The 15347-nt window shown below is 60.5% G+C and overlaps 2 protein-coding genes across 3 annotated transcripts in view; one reads left to right on the top strand and one right to left on the bottom strand.

Annotated features, from left to right (window-relative positions):
- PIK3R3 (phosphoinositide-3-kinase regulatory subunit 3) overlaps positions 1–1558 on the bottom strand; it is a 78219-nt gene extending 76661 nt beyond the window's left edge. The window contains exon 1 of one of the 2 annotated variants that reach the window (XM_075710169.1): positions 1239–1558. In XM_075710169.1, coding sequence (XP_075566284.1) covers positions 1239–1558 — 320 coding nt within the window. The remainder of the gene's footprint in view (positions 1–1238) is intronic. The other variant, XM_075710168.1, reaches the window with a different exon arrangement.
- Positions 1559–9954: 8396 nt separating this feature from the next.
- Positions 9955–14183, top strand: TSPAN1 (tetraspanin 1). The gene is made up of 7 exons (XM_009482364.1): positions 9955–10011; positions 11263–11469; positions 11899–11973; positions 12696–12794; positions 13155–13292; positions 13772–13855; positions 14130–14183. Exons 1-7 carry the CDS (start codon positions 9955–9957, stop codon positions 14181–14183), a joined length of 714 nt encoding a protein of 237 aa, XP_009480639.1.
- Positions 14184–15347: the final 1164 nt, after the last annotated feature.

Here is a 15347-nt window from a genome sequence, read left to right as displayed (position 1 = left end):
ATTTTGGGGGGGCTGAGTGGCAGGACCTGCACGGCAAGCCCCATACATGGTGGTGGATGGTGTTGGGGGAAGAAGTTGCCCCACGCTGGCTGAGTCCTGCCATGCTCAGCCCAGGGGCCAGGTGGTCTCCACCCTCTCAAATCACTGTGGCAAGGGGGCCCTGAACCGTATCTTGGAGGGGGATGGACTCCTTGTCAGCAGGTGCCCCTGTAACCTGGGGCCAAGGTACCCCCCCCATGCCCAGCCAGCCCAGGAGGGAAACAGCCGAAACAGCCTCTCTGGTTACCACATCAGTGCCTTGGTCCTAAACCAGGCAAGGAGCATGCCCAAGGTGCTGGGCGAGCAGCCGGGCAGGTTTTGGGCAGCTGTGGCTAAAGGCAGTGCTTCTGTCCCCGCAGCGATGTCTTCTCCATCGCATCCCAGAGAAGGAGAGCACTATGGCTTTGGCTGGGGTCGCCGGGTCATGCCTGGCTGGAAGGGAGGTTTCTTACTTTGCCTTTCTTTTTTTTTTTTTTTTTTGAGCTTGGGTACGTTACACAACTGCTGTGAAATCCCTCCCAGCCCCAACGCACTTGGCCACGGTAAATGGCGAAGGCAGAGCTGCTCCACCACCTCAGCAGATCCCGGCGGAGAAATGGCCAGGGTCCCCATGACAGGAGGGGCCCTGCTGAACATCCCCCCCAGCTCCAGGATGGAGGACCCCCCCCGGGGACTGACCCCACCGTGTGCCCAGACTGTCCCCCATCTCAGCTTGCACAAAGTGACCGTGAGGCCGGGAGCTGGCTGGGTGCCAGCGCTCGCCCAGGCACCGAGAGCAGCCAGAATCGGGTGCCGCAGTGGCGGGGAGAAGAGCAGTTGGAAGAAAAGGTCCCCAGGGGCTGCCATGGGGCTTTCTGCTCCTCCCTGGGGGGCCAAAGGGCTCTTGCATCTTTCTCCTGTGCTCTCACAGACGCGGACCCCCTTGGCCATCCCAGGCCGGCACAGCAGCCAGCCCGGGATGTTGGAGAGGAGCAATCCCTGCGGCATGTTTGCCTGGGCGGGGAGCGATACCCCACGCACCCCCTGCCCCTCCTGCGGCTGCCTCAATGCACCAGCAGCTCCTCCTTCTGGGGCTGGATCGCCTCCCTAGGGTGGATCCCCACCGAGCCATCCCAAAAGCAAGCACCCACCTGGGCCACCCTCACCATCTTGCGGGGGACACCCACCCCCGGGCTCCCACCTTCCTGGTCCCCCAGCACTCACCCCAGGGTGTGGGGGTCCCAGCAGGCGGCAGGGGCAAGGGCCGTGGCCTGGCCTTGGCGGCAGCGGCAACGATGCGCACCGGGCCCAGGTACTCCACGTAGGTGCCGGGGAAGTTGCCGCGCTCCTTGGTGCGCTCGTTGAGGCCGTGGAGCCAACCCTGGGGGCTGCGCTCGTCCCCGTCCTTATAGTCGGGGCTGCTGAGCAGCCCGGCCCTGCTGACCGTCAGGATGTCCCCGGGGCACAGCGCCAGGTCTTCCTCCCGATCATTCTGGTACTCATAGAGAGCTCGGTACTGCAGCCCGTCCGAGGAGGCCATGGCGATGGCGTGGTGCAGGTCACGCTGCCCGAATCTGGCTGGGCATCAGAGGCGCGGAGTGCCCTCACGGGCGGGCAGGTACAGCTGGGCTGGGGCAACGCGGTGGGGATGGGTGCGCTCCCTTCCCTGCGCACGCAGAATAAAAATCTCAGTGCTGGAAAATCTCGGCGTTGGAGAGCATCTCCTGACCTCTCCAGCCCCAAAATCGCTGCGGAGCCACGCTGGCACCCAGGGCTTGGCGGGGTTGGCTCAGGTGTGGGTAGGGAGCCTTTTCATCACTGGGGCAAATGGAAGGGAGCAAACGAGGCTATCTGGGGTGCTGGGTACAAATGTACTGTCCTCTTCCCAGCCTGGTGTCATCTGCGTGGCGCTGGGGACCTCCCTCTCTCTGCTGGAAAGGGAGTGCATTAACGACCAAACCACTGTATCGACCCCAACCCCACCGCCCCGTCCCCCATCCCAGCCACCAAATGCCAGGGAGAGCCCAGTGGCTCGCTCAGCTCCGGCTTCCCGGGGAGCTCCCGCCAGCAGGACCCGGCCGCTGCGTACAAGGAAAGTACTGGCAAGAGTCTGGAAAGTAGGGCAAGAGATCACACCACGGGCTTTTAAAATAGATATATGTGCTGAGAAACCTCCCGCTGCACGCAGCTCCTCTCCAGCAGCTCCAGCCCGGCATCGCTACATGGAGCCAAGGATGAAGATGTAGGATTTTTGGGTGGGTTTGGGTGGGTTTTTGGTTTTTTTTTTTTCCTTCCTTCCTTCTTTTTTTTTTTTTTTTCGGTATATTTAAAATATTCCTCTGAGAGACACAGCTGCCCAGGGGAAAAGGCTGTGCGTCTGCCAACTCGCTACCCAACCCGGCTTCCCACAGGACCCCGCGGAGGAGGGATGGATGGAGGGATGGATGATGAGCAGCAGCCGCGGGGCCGTCCGTCTGTCCATCCATCCACCCGCTGCCTAGAGCCCTCCCGCTGCTTCCCCCCACCCCCTCCCGCCGCCAGCCTTACCGGGCGCGGGGGCTTTTCCCGGCGGGAGCGGAGAACGGGAGCGGAGCTGGCCCGGCCCCGCCGAGCCGAGCCGAGCTCCGGCGGTGATGTCAGCGTCCCTCCTCCTCCTCCCCGGTAGCCGGGCACCCCCCCCGCCGCGTTGCGGCGGGGGGGGGTGCCCGGCTACCGGGGAGAGGGGAGAACTGTAGGAGTAGGTGGATGATTTCATCCCCAGATGCGGCATCTCTGCTCCCAAATTGCCTCCTCTGTAGGATGGAGACCCCCCCACTCGTGGGTCTCCATCCATCCTTAGGGATGCTAAAGGACAGGGGAGGACCAGCACCCCATGCTCCCCCCCCCCCCCCCCATACCAGCCAGCTCTCCCTGCCCCAGCACCCCCACAGAGGGACCCCATCCTTTAGCCAGGATTGAAAACACGCACAGGACAGGCAGGAGCTGCCATGGAGAATCCGAGCCCAGGGATGCTTCGGTTTCTCTCTCTCCTCCTGAGCATTTGCCCAGAAATGTTCCCCAGAGCCGGCATAAGGGCTGGGCACCCCATAAAAAAAGCGCAGGGCGATGCTGCGAGAGCTCCCCGTGCAGCAAGGCTCCTTAAAAATTAACAAGGCAACAGTTAAAATATAACAGGGCAGAGAACTTGGGCATACAGAGGGCCCATATGGAAAGGGCCAAGCTCTGCCATGGCAGGAACACGCACATCGCCAGCCCGTGGCAACTGCAGCGCTGTCACATGCAACAAGAGCATCAGTTCTCAGCTCACTTCCAGCCAGGGGACACCCATGGTGGGGGTGCCTCTGCCCCAAGGTGGTTCATGTCTTGGTGAGTCTCAGCAGAGCCAGTTACACTGGGGTGTGGATGAGCTGTCCTGGTGTTTGATTGTTCGTGAGGTTGATGTGATGTTCCCAGAGGTGCAGAAGCTTGGGGTTTTTTTTTTTTTTGTTTTTTGTTTTTTTTTTTTTTTAATCCTTTCTTCTCACCTTGACTTCTCCAAACAGGCAGTTGCTCCTTGTCTTTGCTGCAGGTTGGGCATCCTAAAAGTAGATGGTACCTAAAACATGGGCTCTAGGAAATGCATGCTCGCTGAATCCCGGGCCAGTGCTGGAGCAGTGCAGGGGTGACACAAGGTCCAAAGGGGCACCCCAGATGCTGGGCAAGGGCTGGGAAAACTGGGGAAATTGAGGCACAGAGGCCAGCAGAGCAAGGCGGGACAGATACAGTCCTTCTCACCCATAATTTTGGCAAACTCACTCCTCCTTTCCTTGCAGTGCATGGCCTGACCCTGCAGGGCAGTTGCATCCCAGGGGATTTCACCGCAGCTGCATTTCCCTGGGCAGCATGCAGCCCCTCTCCCCAGCCCAGCTGCTGGCCCTTGGGGACTAAAAAGGCTTTTTCTCTCCCTCATCTTGTTTCTGCTGGCACCGTGCTACTGCCGCAGCTGCTGGGACAAAGTCAGAGTCAGCTGCAAACAACCAGACCCTGCCCTCCCCTGAGTCATGCTTCCCTGCCTGGGGCTGCCCCAGAAGCGTCCCCTGTGCCCCACTGGGGATGAAGGGATTCTGCTGAGTGCCTAAACCCCTGTTTGATCTCCCCAGCCTGTCCCATGGGGGATGTCAAGCCAAACAGGGCTGCCTGGGGAAAGGCGAGGAGGTGTTTTCCTCCTGGGAGAGGATTAGAGCTGGGGAGGCTGGTGGGTACAGCACCATCTGATATTACCACCCATCCTATCCTAGCATCAATCCTATATACAGGCCAGGAATTAACACAGTCCCAGGGCTCTGGGGCAGGGGAACACCCTGGCGTGACACACTCCATCTCCCCTTCCCAGCAGTAGGCATCTTCCCTTCCTGATGTGTATCAGGGTCCCCAAACCCAAAGGCACCATCTCCTGCTAGAGCAGAGTCCCATTGCCCCCCTCTCCACTGGATTGGGCTGAGCATCACCCCAGCCCTCCCCAGCACAGCCAGCTCCTGTCCCAGGGCCCCTCCTTGTTGCTTACCCCCCACTCCAGCTGCACTGCAGCAGGATCATTCCCAAAACTCTACCTCCCTGGGCTGCCCCTCAACCTGTGTCACCCCTATACCATTAATTCAGCCCCCCACCTCACTCCAGCCCAGAGGTGGGCACATCTCCCAGGGTGGGCAGAGACCCCTCAGGGAGCACGCTACGAAGAAGTAAAAGGTGCTTCAGGCCTTCACCACTATTTATTGAGCAAGCAGAGCAGCTGCCTGTCAGGCCCTGATTAGCTACAGATCCTTCCTCGTTTGCTTAATGAGCAGCACTCATTGCAATGAGAGCTTTGCCTTTGACCTGACTGGCCCTTGCTTTTCTGTGGGGTGTGCAGGAGGAGGCATCCTTGCACCCCATGTTCCCCTTCAAGCACCCCTTTGCTCACCTTCCATACAGCCCATGGTGGGGCTACGGGGGAGAGAGCAACACGTCTCTTTACTGGGGTCCCCATGGCCTGCTGCAAGCCCCTCTCCTCTCCTGGCCAGAGGGAAGCCCTTGGTGGGAGCATCTCCAGGGGATGCTCGGCAGGTACCCACCTCAGCTGCCTGTCCTGGCCTTCCCAAAGCGACAGGGGCAGCCCCACTGCTCCCCTCTTTGCTTTGGGGGCTGCCCAGCGCCACCCCGCCCAACCCTGAGGTGTGCTGGCCGTGCTCACCCTGTGCTTCCCGGCAGCGGCCAGGGGAAGTTAGCCACACGGCTGTGAATAAATAGAGCATAAATAGAGTTGTTAACGTGCCTGGCTGGAGTAAGTGAGGCTGCGAAACCAGGCTGAGCCTTTCCCAGCTGGAGAAATCAGCGAGAAACAACGTTTGATTTCCGTTGACATTTTGGAGTCGGCTTTTTTGGTTTCTTCTCTGTTTCCCCCCTTCAGAGGGGGCCATGCTTTGCTTTCTCTTCTCTTTAGAAGCAGGAAAACTCCCTCTCTCTTGCTTTTCTCCCAGGGTGCCCAGGAGTGAGCTCTGGCCTCTGGGGGTTTTGTTTTAGGAAGAGCCAAGTGCTTCTTCAAACAACCTCCCAGTGAGGCGCCCGCGGGCAGCCGGGAGCCGCTCGCTCCTACAGCCACGTTCTGCCACTGCTGCCGAGCTGGGGGTACCCCCGACCCCGGGAGGCACATGCTGGAAAAAAACCCAAGAAACATAAGGAAAGGCTCAGGGCACAGCCCGGGGCTGGTACCAGGGCTCTTTCCTGCGCCTCTCTGCAGGGTTGAAGCTTCACAGCATGGCAGGCAGCAGGAGCTGCCAGAGCAGTGGCTGCTGTGCAGAGCATCCCGGCACGGTGCCGGGGACTGATGGCCCCTCAATGCCAGCACAGAGCCCCGAGCTGGGGCAGGTCCTGCTCCCCAACCCGTGGCGGGAGAAAGCTCCGTCAACCGGGCAGCCCCGGCCATCCTCGCTGGCGAGACGGTGGCAAGAAGACAGTGAAAGCTTCTCGGCGCAGCTCTCGGCTGCAGCAGCCCCCAGAGAATCAGCGCCCAGGCATGGGGTTGTCCTGACATGACCCCGTGGTACAGCCCTCCGCATCCCTGAACCCATCCAGCTCGGCTTTACAGCAGCTGGTGCCACCACACAGCCCCTGTTAATTAATTCGTGAGGGATATACCGGCCTGGACACATGTGAGAAACAAGAAAACCTTATCTGGAGGGGTGCTGGCAGGTGGCCAGCAGCAGGGCAGGCACGGGGGGGACTCGCTGCGGGGAGTAAATGCACAGGAAGAAGCTCAGCCCAATACACGGGCAGGGAGATGTCATTGAGCCCCTTTTTAATTGTATTATTAACACACAGCTAGAAACAGCATGATGATTAAAATCAGCTACATAAGGCACGGGGTTGGATCCTTACCCTGAGGGCCTCACACCAGGGGGATGCACTGCTGGGACACACTCGCAGCCCCCATTTATTGCCCCCCGTATTTACACTCTGGGCTCTGCATGGCACAGGTCATGGCACCGGATGGGGCAGCTCCTGTTTTTTGGACTCAGGTTGTGGTTTTTGCACATAGCCACGGAAATGGGGAGGATTGCCCCGAAGTGGGAGCTGCAGCCATGAGGAAATCAGTGTGGTCCCACTGCCTGGTCCCTGCCAGGGTGGGGGAATCAGTGATTTCCCCAGTTCTCCAGCCAAAATGCTTTGAGTCCTTTCAAAGCTGAGAACTGAAATATTTCATTTTCAAGATGTCAGAAACTTTTGGTTCCTGTAGATTTTTATTTCTCCCCAGCAGGAGGTGGGAAGTGATGAATTCAGCACAAATTTGCAACGTTCAGTAACTTCCATCTGTAAATCCAAAGCCAAGTTCATCCCTGGCACATTGCAGTATGTCCATCCATCCACCACTCTCCAGGCGACTGGACGCCGCACAGACAGCTGGACAGATGCTGCCAGCCCAAAACACACTGGTGAAAGCCCTTTGCAAGGGGCTCACCTGGCTGGGGCTACCCCAAAATCCCATCAAGCCTGGGCTGATCTGGTCTCCATGGCTGGCCCTGCTTGGGGCTTTTTACCTGATGCCTTATGAGGAGGGAAACTGAGGAACGGCGGGGGGGGAGACACATTCCCTGTGCCCAGCTGAGTCCCTGTGGATGGCATTAAGCCAAGCAAGCCCAGCTCAGCACCCACCTGGCCCTGGCAGATTGCTCAGGCTCGTTAGCGATTGCTAATTCGCACAGGGGGCTGAGCAGGCTCCAGCAAGCCCCGCCGTGCTGTGCTGGGTGTGAGATGCTAGTTTAGGTTCCCCCCACCTATTCCCAAGCAGATGCTTCGTTAGCATCATGGGCTAATTTGCCTGTACAGAGGATGGCTGCTCCGAAATGCCTCTCTCCAAGCACCTGGCAGCTGCCTGCGCTGCCTCGCTGGAGCCCTGGGTAGGAGGGTCCCAATGCAGGGGAGGCCGTGCCCGCAGTGAGCTCAGCCATTAACCAGAGGATGCCAAGGCCCAGGATCATCAGCAGGGTGGGAATTCAGCACTTGAACATTCAAAATGTGAACACGAGCTGGAAGAGGCATGAGGCTGGGAGCAGAGTTGCAGCTTTTCCTTGAAGAAAAGCCCAGGGAGGGGTGCTCAGTGCAGACACCGTGGCCGGACCCTGACACCAGCCAAGTGCCTGGCTCCCACGCTCGCCCGGGGCATGGGCTAGCGGCTGGGCTGGGGACAGAGGGCCTCGGGGTGACTGCTTATGGCCCCCTTCCTGCTCTCAGCCTCCCAGGGCTGAGCCACGCTACCCGTGCCCCGGTGAGAGGCATCCCCACGTTCGGGGAAGGGGATGCTTGGGCTCCAGCCAGGCTGCGTGCAGGGATGGGGACAGCAGGGAGGTGGCAGGGCCAGGCTGGGCAGGAGGGATGTGGGAATGTCACCGGGCTCGTCCTGCCCTGGTCAGGCCAGGCCTTCCTGGAAAGCCAGAAAATCCAGCCCAGGCTCCCCAATGGGGCTCGGATGGGCAACGCTGAGGAGCGACCAAACCCCAGGCTGCGGCGCCAGGCACTGGGGAGGTGAGTGGAGCAGCCTGTGGCTCATCTTTTGATTTTCCCTGTGGCTGGGAACAATTGGGAATGACAGCGAGTATTTACATATTTGCCAAAAATTATTTTCAGGGTTGGGGGATTGTGTGCAGCTAATAAGGTCAGGCTGGGATGGGGCAACTGTTGGGAGAGGGGCAGTATGGATGGGGGTCTTCATTTGCATTTAGGGGGCAGTGGTCTCCCGAAGGGGGAGCGGCTGCGTGGCAGCTGGACAGGCAGCTGCTGCAGGGAAGGGCCGGGGCTGCAGGCAGCGAGGGGGAAAGGGGTAAAACCCCCGGCTCCAGCACAGGTTGCATTAACACCCAGGGTGCCTGGGAGGGTTGAAGGCTTCCCCCAAATGCCACTGGGCTTTGGCTGGAGCCCAAAGGGGCTGACTTCATCCTGCTGGAATGTATGATTATGGCCAGGCAGGGAATTTGCTGGGGGGTTCTGGGGGAGCCAGGCGTGGGGCGGAGCATGCCGAGCGCCCAGAACCTGCCTTTGCTGCCTGCTGTTGCAGGAGGAGGGCTCCGCAGCCTCCCACATTGTTCAGCCTTGGTTTGATGACAAGCTGAAGGGACACACAGTGGGTGCTGGGGAGGGGACCAACCCCAAGACCCTTCCCCAAAGCCATGCTAGATGGGTGAGGACCACCCCCATGGTCAGGCCTGGGCACGCAGCATCCCCCTAGAGCTCTCATTGGCTTCCTGCTGCAGCCTCACTCCCGGGAAACCAGCCCTGCTTCAAAGTGTCTTTCCAAAGAAAATCAGTTTTGGCAGCCCTTAGGCAATGGCAGGTCTCTGCTGACCTGCTCCAGCGGTGGCATCTGTTTTGGCTGTCACCGTCCTCTCCTGCTGCCACCCTGCTGTGTCCCTGCCAGCAAAAATCTGCCTCTGGTCGCAACAGTTAGGGACAGCTCGTAAATCTTTGGCTTTTCCTTTGCACACTGTCTCACATGGCTGTTCCCCCATGCTCTCCTCTCCCCTTCTGTTTTGGCCCGGGAGGGATGTTGGGGATTTGGGATTTGGAGAGATCCCTGCCCGAGCGGTCCCAGGCAGCGGGGCCAGCAGCGCACCCGCAGCATCAGCCCGGGAAGATGGGGTGACTCGACCGTGGCCGCACCAGACATGGGTGGCAGAGGCAGGGGGGCTCTGAGCCGTAGGGCTGCCCATGGCTGGAAAATCCCAAGCACCGTGCCCAGCGGAGGAGGGCAGCGGGTTGTACCCCCGCCACGGCTGCAGCATCCGCCATGGGGTGAAGCCCCCCCGGGACAGATACCCTTGCCTCCCAAAGCCCCCATGCCGGGGGTCCCAGCCTCCTGCTCCGTGGGGCTCTGTCGGGTGGGGACTCAACGGGGACACAGGCAGGGGCCCGCGAGGGCTGTCAGCTCACAGCAGCAGCACGACGGGGGGCATCACGTCCCCCACCCCACGCCGAGAGGCCGCGGTGATGGGCGCGGGCAGCAGCCGGCCGGGCTACCCGGGTCCCCCGGGGCGGACGGCTCCGGCGGCAGAGGGCAGCAAGCCACCAGGCACCCAGGGACACGCGTGGCCTCGCCACCCCCAGGGGGTGGCCCCGGCGGGGGCGGGGCGGGGGGGGGCCCAGCGGCGGAGGCGGCCCCGGGGCCGCGTCCGCTTAAAGGGCGGCGGGGCGGGGCGGGGGCGCAGTGTGGTCGGGGCGGGCTGGGCCGGGGCTCTGGGACGTGCTCAGCACTCAGGTAGGCTGGGCTCGGCGTTTCGGGGAGTGGACCCCGTGGGTGCACCCCCTCTGCCCGTGGGGAGCCCCCAGACTCCCTTGGAGGGGGGCTAAGCCCCGCTCGCAGGAGGGCAGCGGCTGTGTCGGGGTGGGGGCTCCCCCTGATAACCTCTCTCCGCTCTCCCCAGCGCAAAGATGGGGTGCTTCACCTTTATCAAGGTCATGATGATCCTCTTCAACCTGGCCATATTTGTAAGTGCACCCTAGCTGCTGTCTCTGCCCGGGGGGGCCGAGCCTGGCAGCCCCCCGGCTGCCCTGGGAAACTGGGATGAAGGGCTGGGGTCTGTGGGAGCAGCTCCTGGGGAGCACCCTCAGCCGGCCATGGGGTGGGCGAAGCCCACCCATGTGGGCTCTCCTGCCCCTCCACATCCCTTCTGTGGGGGATGGAGAGGGGGATATCGGGTGTTGGTGGGACTCATGCTCCTGGGACCCCGGTGGGGTGCGAGATCTGGTCTCTGGCCCCAAGCTGAGGCCTTAACCTTGTGGGGGTCTCTTGCTCTCCACCTCTGGCCACAGCGCAGGGGACGGTGCTGGGCTCTGGGGACGGTGGCAGTTGCATCAGCCGCCCATGTACCTCCCTGTGCTGAAGCTCTGGTGGAGGGTGCTGAGTGCCCCAGAGCAGGGGGGGGTTTGCTGGGCTCCATCTCAGTAGGGGAGAGGCTCATGTGCGTGACAGCGACCTGCAGCCTTGGGGGTCTCAGATGTCAGGGGTCTCCAGAGCACGCACAGCCTCTGCTCCCACCCACGGCAAAGGGTGGTGGAGCTCCTGAGAGCTACCCTGGCTCTGCAGGAGCGACGGAGCAACCTGGAAGGGGGTGCGGTGGGATATAGCCTTGGGAAGGGGAGGTGCAGAGCCCCCAGGCTTGCCCTGCCGAAGCATTCCCTCCCTAGAGCTCCTGCTGGGACCTGGGGCTGGTGGGGAAGGTCGAGCGGGTTGAGGGCAGGGCTGGGGCAGGCTGGGGGCAGCCCTGAGCTGCCCTTGCCAGAAGCGTGTGAGCACCTGGAGCCAGGGGCTGCTTAGCTGCTGCCCTGGGTGAGCAGGCAGCTTCCCTGCCTGGAGGAACTCGTGATGGTGGCCAGCGTCCGAGCCGGCTGCATGTTGCCCCTCTGGGGTTGGGGGGACAGCCTGTGGTGCTGCTGGCTCAGCTGCCCTGCATGAGGGTTACTGCCCCGCTGCTGGCACCGAAACCCGTTGGGCTGGGGAAGGGGGTAGCTGCGATGCCGCAGCTGGGGATGTGCTGGTGGTGGGGTGTGTTTTGGGGTAGTGACCCATCCAGCTGCCCCAAGCCTGTGGTGGCAATGCCCTGAGCTGCCCTGAGTGGCCACAAAGTCTTGCTTTGGCACAGTGACAATTTGCAGAGGGGAGAAATACCTGTGCCAGCACCTTCCCCAAAGCCCAGATCTCTGCCTGCACGGGAGCTGACATTGCCTCTCTCCTCCCAGCTCGGTGGCGGGACCCTCCTCGGAGTTGGCATCTGGGTCACAGTAGATGGACAGTCGTTCCTGGATATATTTGGGGCGCTATCCTCTAGCATCCTGCAGGTTGTGAACGTGAGCTACTTCCTCATCGTCATTGGTGCCATCCTGCTGGTGATCGGCTTCCTCGGGTGCTACGGTGCCCAGAAGGAGAGCAAGTGTCTCCTGATGATGGTGCGGACCTGACTTATCTCCTTATCAAGCCTCATTTGAGCTGGGTCTCTGGTGGGGGAGGTCTGAGGGATAGGTTTCTCCATGGAGATGTCCTCTTTGGATGTTCCCATGTGGTGGAAGGCTGGGCGGACCTTGGAAAGACAGTGTTGAAACCAAAGTCTGACCCAGCCAAGGGTGAAAGGAAGCAGAAGCTGGTGCTCAGCAGAGGTCTTTCTTGGAGCATGTCTGGAGAGGTCAGCCCCATGCAGATGGAGGGTTGGAGGACCTGGGGGTTGTGCCGCTTCTGCCTTGGAGCAGAGCGGAAGGCAATGAGACAGGGCTTGAGCCCTGAGGGAGGGTCCTGCTGGCCCTTGGGAAGCAAATGGGTTCCTTGGGGGCCCTGTGGACTCTGGCTGTTGCTTTGACCTCCCTCCCCTTGCTGTATCCTAGTTCTTCTCGGTGGTGCTGATCATCTTCATTGCTGAAATTGCTGCTGCCGTGGTGGCTCTGGTCTACACAGGTCTTGTGAGTGGCATATCTAAGTCTTGGGCTGGGGTAATCTGGGACCTGTCCTACCCCTTGGTAAAACAGGAGACACTGGGGTTGGCAATACTGCCCATGGATGGGGAAGCTGAGAGGTGGGCCCTGCCGCAGGAGGAAGGGATGCCAGTCCCTGCCAGCACTAGCTCTGTGGGCAGGCTGGGTCGGCCTGGCCGGAGTGAGGGTGGTGGGAACAGGGAATCCCATTGCCCTAAAGAAATGAGGCTTATGGTACAAGTTTTGCCTGCCTCTTTCTTGCAAACCCCTTAGTCCAGTACCAGCCTAGGCTTGACACCTCTCCACCTCTGATGGTAGGAGCTACACGGGAGAGGAAGTCCCTAATGCTTCGTGCTGAGCAAACTCAACCTCTTATTAGGCACCTGAGAAACCACCTGGGGAGAAAGGTGGCTTTGCCTCATTAGGCACGGGAGAAGTCAACCGTAGGGCAAACATCATTCCTGGCTCCCTTGGTTATGCTGCTTATCAGATGACTCACTGGTCATAAGTGGCCTTGGTGCCATAAAGCACTGGTTAGTGGGGAAGGGGCCAAGCTGTACTCGGGTCAAAGGGGTGCGGTGTGACATGCTCCTGGCCGTGTGGGGTCTGGTTGGTGTCCTCTCCATGGGCTGAGACCGGTATGGGGGTTCTTGGCTCTGTGGTGCTCCTTGGGACCTTCTCTGATGGTGTTTCTCTGCCTCTTCTTTCAGGCAGAGACGCTGTTGACGGCTGTGGTGACCCCTCTCCTGAAGGAGAAGTACGGGTCAGATAAGGGTCTCACGCACATCTGGAATGTCACTATGAACGAGGTATGCTGAGCCCAGGGGCCCCCACCTGTGGGTCAGGATGCTCCCAGCACAGGCTTGGTGGTGCCTGGTGCGCCAGCGGGATGGGAGTGGGGACACCATCACAATCCTGGATGCGCTGAGCTGTCACCACCCCATCAGCTTCCCAGGTGCCTGGGACCTACCTGCTTGGGATCTAGTGGTCCCGTGGCTGCAGTGAGAGCTGTAGATGCTGGAGTGTGGGGCAAAGGCCTGATGCCAAGGCCTGGAGCTGGGTTGAGCTGGGTGACCCCCTCCATGGGGCAGCAGGGTCCAGACCGTGTCTGATGCAGGAGGGAGACCTGCAGGACGTTCTCCCCATCCCTTCCTCTCTCTCCCTCTTAGGTCAATTGCTGTGGCCTGAATAACTACACAGACTTCACTGACTCCCCCTGGTATAAGGAACACAAAACCTACCCGGAGCCCTGCTGTAAGGACAGGGAGCCCTGCAATAGCACGCTCGCTGCGCAAAGCGAAGTTCCGGTACGGACGCACCAGCAGCTCTTGCCTTCTGGCAGAGCCTGGTTTGGGGTGTGCCCTGGCACAGGGAGGGAGACCTGTCCTGTAGCTCCAGCCCCAGCTCTGGACATGGCTTTAAGTCCTGGGGGATGCTGTGGTGGCCTTGGCTTGTCCCTGGTGGAGACAAGCAAAGCTGCTACCATTGCTCTGGCCCTAAAGGGAGCTCTGCAGCAGGGTGGCATGCCTGGAGCTGGGAATGAAGCCAGGCACCACTCTACTCTTTTGGGTGATTTCCCTGCCTCTTACCCTCCTCCCCCACCAACACTGTGCTTTGGCCTGAGAAGTGGCTGAGAGGAGTTGCCCCCTGAAGACCCCAGACCTTCTCCATGGCTGTGCAGCTCTAGGCTGGAGAACCGTACCTCGCTTTCTGGGGATGTTGTGCCCCAGTGGTTGGGGGATTGCTACCCCTTGCTCATCCTCACCTGCGTGGTTGTCTCCTGCAGGGTTGTTTCTATCAGATCTTGGACGAAATCAAGACTAATGCAGGTGTGGTGGGTGGTGTGGCAGCCGGCATTGCTGCCTTGGAGGTGAGTGCCTGAGCATCGCTGTGCTGCCTCCTCCTCCCTGTACCTGGAGGTGAGCACTGGGGCTGGGACTGGCCTGGGTGGCCAAGGAGCTGCAGGGGGCTGGTGTAGCTCCATGGACCACCATCTGCCTCAGGGTGGCTACTGAGCCTTCTTCCCTGGGCACACCTGGGTCTTCCTCTTTGTGTGCGCTGGGGATGGATGCTACGGGCTGTGACCCAAACCCATGCTGGAGTGGGACACTTAGCAGGGATAACTCGCCTCTTGCTGCCCACAGATTGCGTCCATGGCGGTTTCCATGTACCTGTACTGCGAGCTGGATCAGAAATGACCCCTCAAGGCAGGAGGATGATCTGCTCCCCCACCGTGCCGGGGTGCACCTGTGGCATGCCGTGCTCTTGGGGGGACCCCGTTGCTCCCTGGGCCTGATGCTGTCCTGTGCACTGTGATTTATAGCTATGTTTTGATCTACTGAGCTGGGATCTGTAGAGTTTGTGTATATTTTTGTACTGATATGGCACACAGAGTCTGTACATAGAGGTTTGGGCGTTTTTTGAAGGGGGGGTGGCAGGGGGGAAGCTGCTTGGTCTGTTTGGCCGATACCAGAAGGAGATAAAGTGACACGGGGGCCAATCAGGGCTGCTGATCCGGCAGCGGCACAGCGATGTCTTGATTAAACCTTTGCAGCCATGTACTGTACCTCTCCCATGCTGTCCCCACTGTGTCCCTGTGCGGGGCTGGCAGGGCAGGGGGCTGGCACTGGGGCTGGCCCATGCCCCCCTGCATCCCTCCACTTAACTGGGGCTAGTACCCTGCCAAGGTGTTGTAGGTGGTAACTGTACCCTCACCTGGGCATGTATCTACCCCCTACACCCCTTTTCTGCCAGCCCTCACCCTGTTGTTCCCTAAAAGCTGGCTGGTCTCTGCCCCTGCCCTGGCATGAAGACAGCCCTGTTGGTGCCTGGCCCTGCGGTGGCTAGGGCTGCCCCGTACCCCCTGTCATTTCATGGCTGAGCCCCTCTCCATGCTGTAAAGAAAAACAAATAAATTTTTCATCTTGGATACAAATGATTTTCTGGAGTTGATCTGGGTGTTGCCTTCAATAAATAGCCTCTGCCTGGGGCAGCTGCCTTGCCTACCTGCCCCCCTGCCATGAGCCCAGTGCAGGCAGCACAGCCCTGCCTGCAGCCTGCCTGCCCTCCCTCTGCTGCCGCTCCTCACTGGGCGCTTGGAAACAAGTAGCCCGGTGTTTGCACAACAGCCGGGGAGTGGTGGGGGCTACCACTAGCCTTGGAAATGTGCCCTGCCCTCCGCAAGAGCCGCGGCTCACTCAGCAAGGCTGGTTCACGGACCCAGCAACAGCTTGGCTTGAAAAGCAGGGCTGGCTCTGGGGGGGGCTGTACTGGTGCTTCTGTCCCCATCACCCCCAGGAACCCAAAATGGGGGGCTTGGGGTAGCGAGGGGGAGTGGGTCCTGCCAGCCCCATCTCCGAGCA

The sequence above is a fragment of the Pelecanus crispus genome, chromosome 5 (assembly GCF_030463565.1).
Source record: "Pelecanus crispus isolate bPelCri1 chromosome 5, bPelCri1.pri, whole genome shotgun sequence".
NCBI classification, from domain to species: Eukaryota; Metazoa; Chordata; class Aves; order Pelecaniformes; family Pelecanidae; genus Pelecanus; species Pelecanus crispus.
This window is presented reverse-complemented; position numbering and strand designations above follow the sequence as displayed.

Coding starts and splice junctions, on each gene's coding strand:
- TSPAN1 (XM_009482364.1), top strand. CDS start 9,955: ATGGGGTGCTTCACCTTTATCAAGGTCATGATGATCCTCTTCAACCTG. Junction 10,012..11,262: donor TCTTCAACCTGGCCATATTT/GTAAGTGCACCC, acceptor CTCTCCTCCCAG/CTCGGTGGCGGGACCCTCCT. Junction 12,795..13,154: donor GGAATGTCACTATGAACGAG/GTATGCTGAGCC, acceptor TCTCCCTCTTAG/GTCAATTGCTGTGGCCTGAA.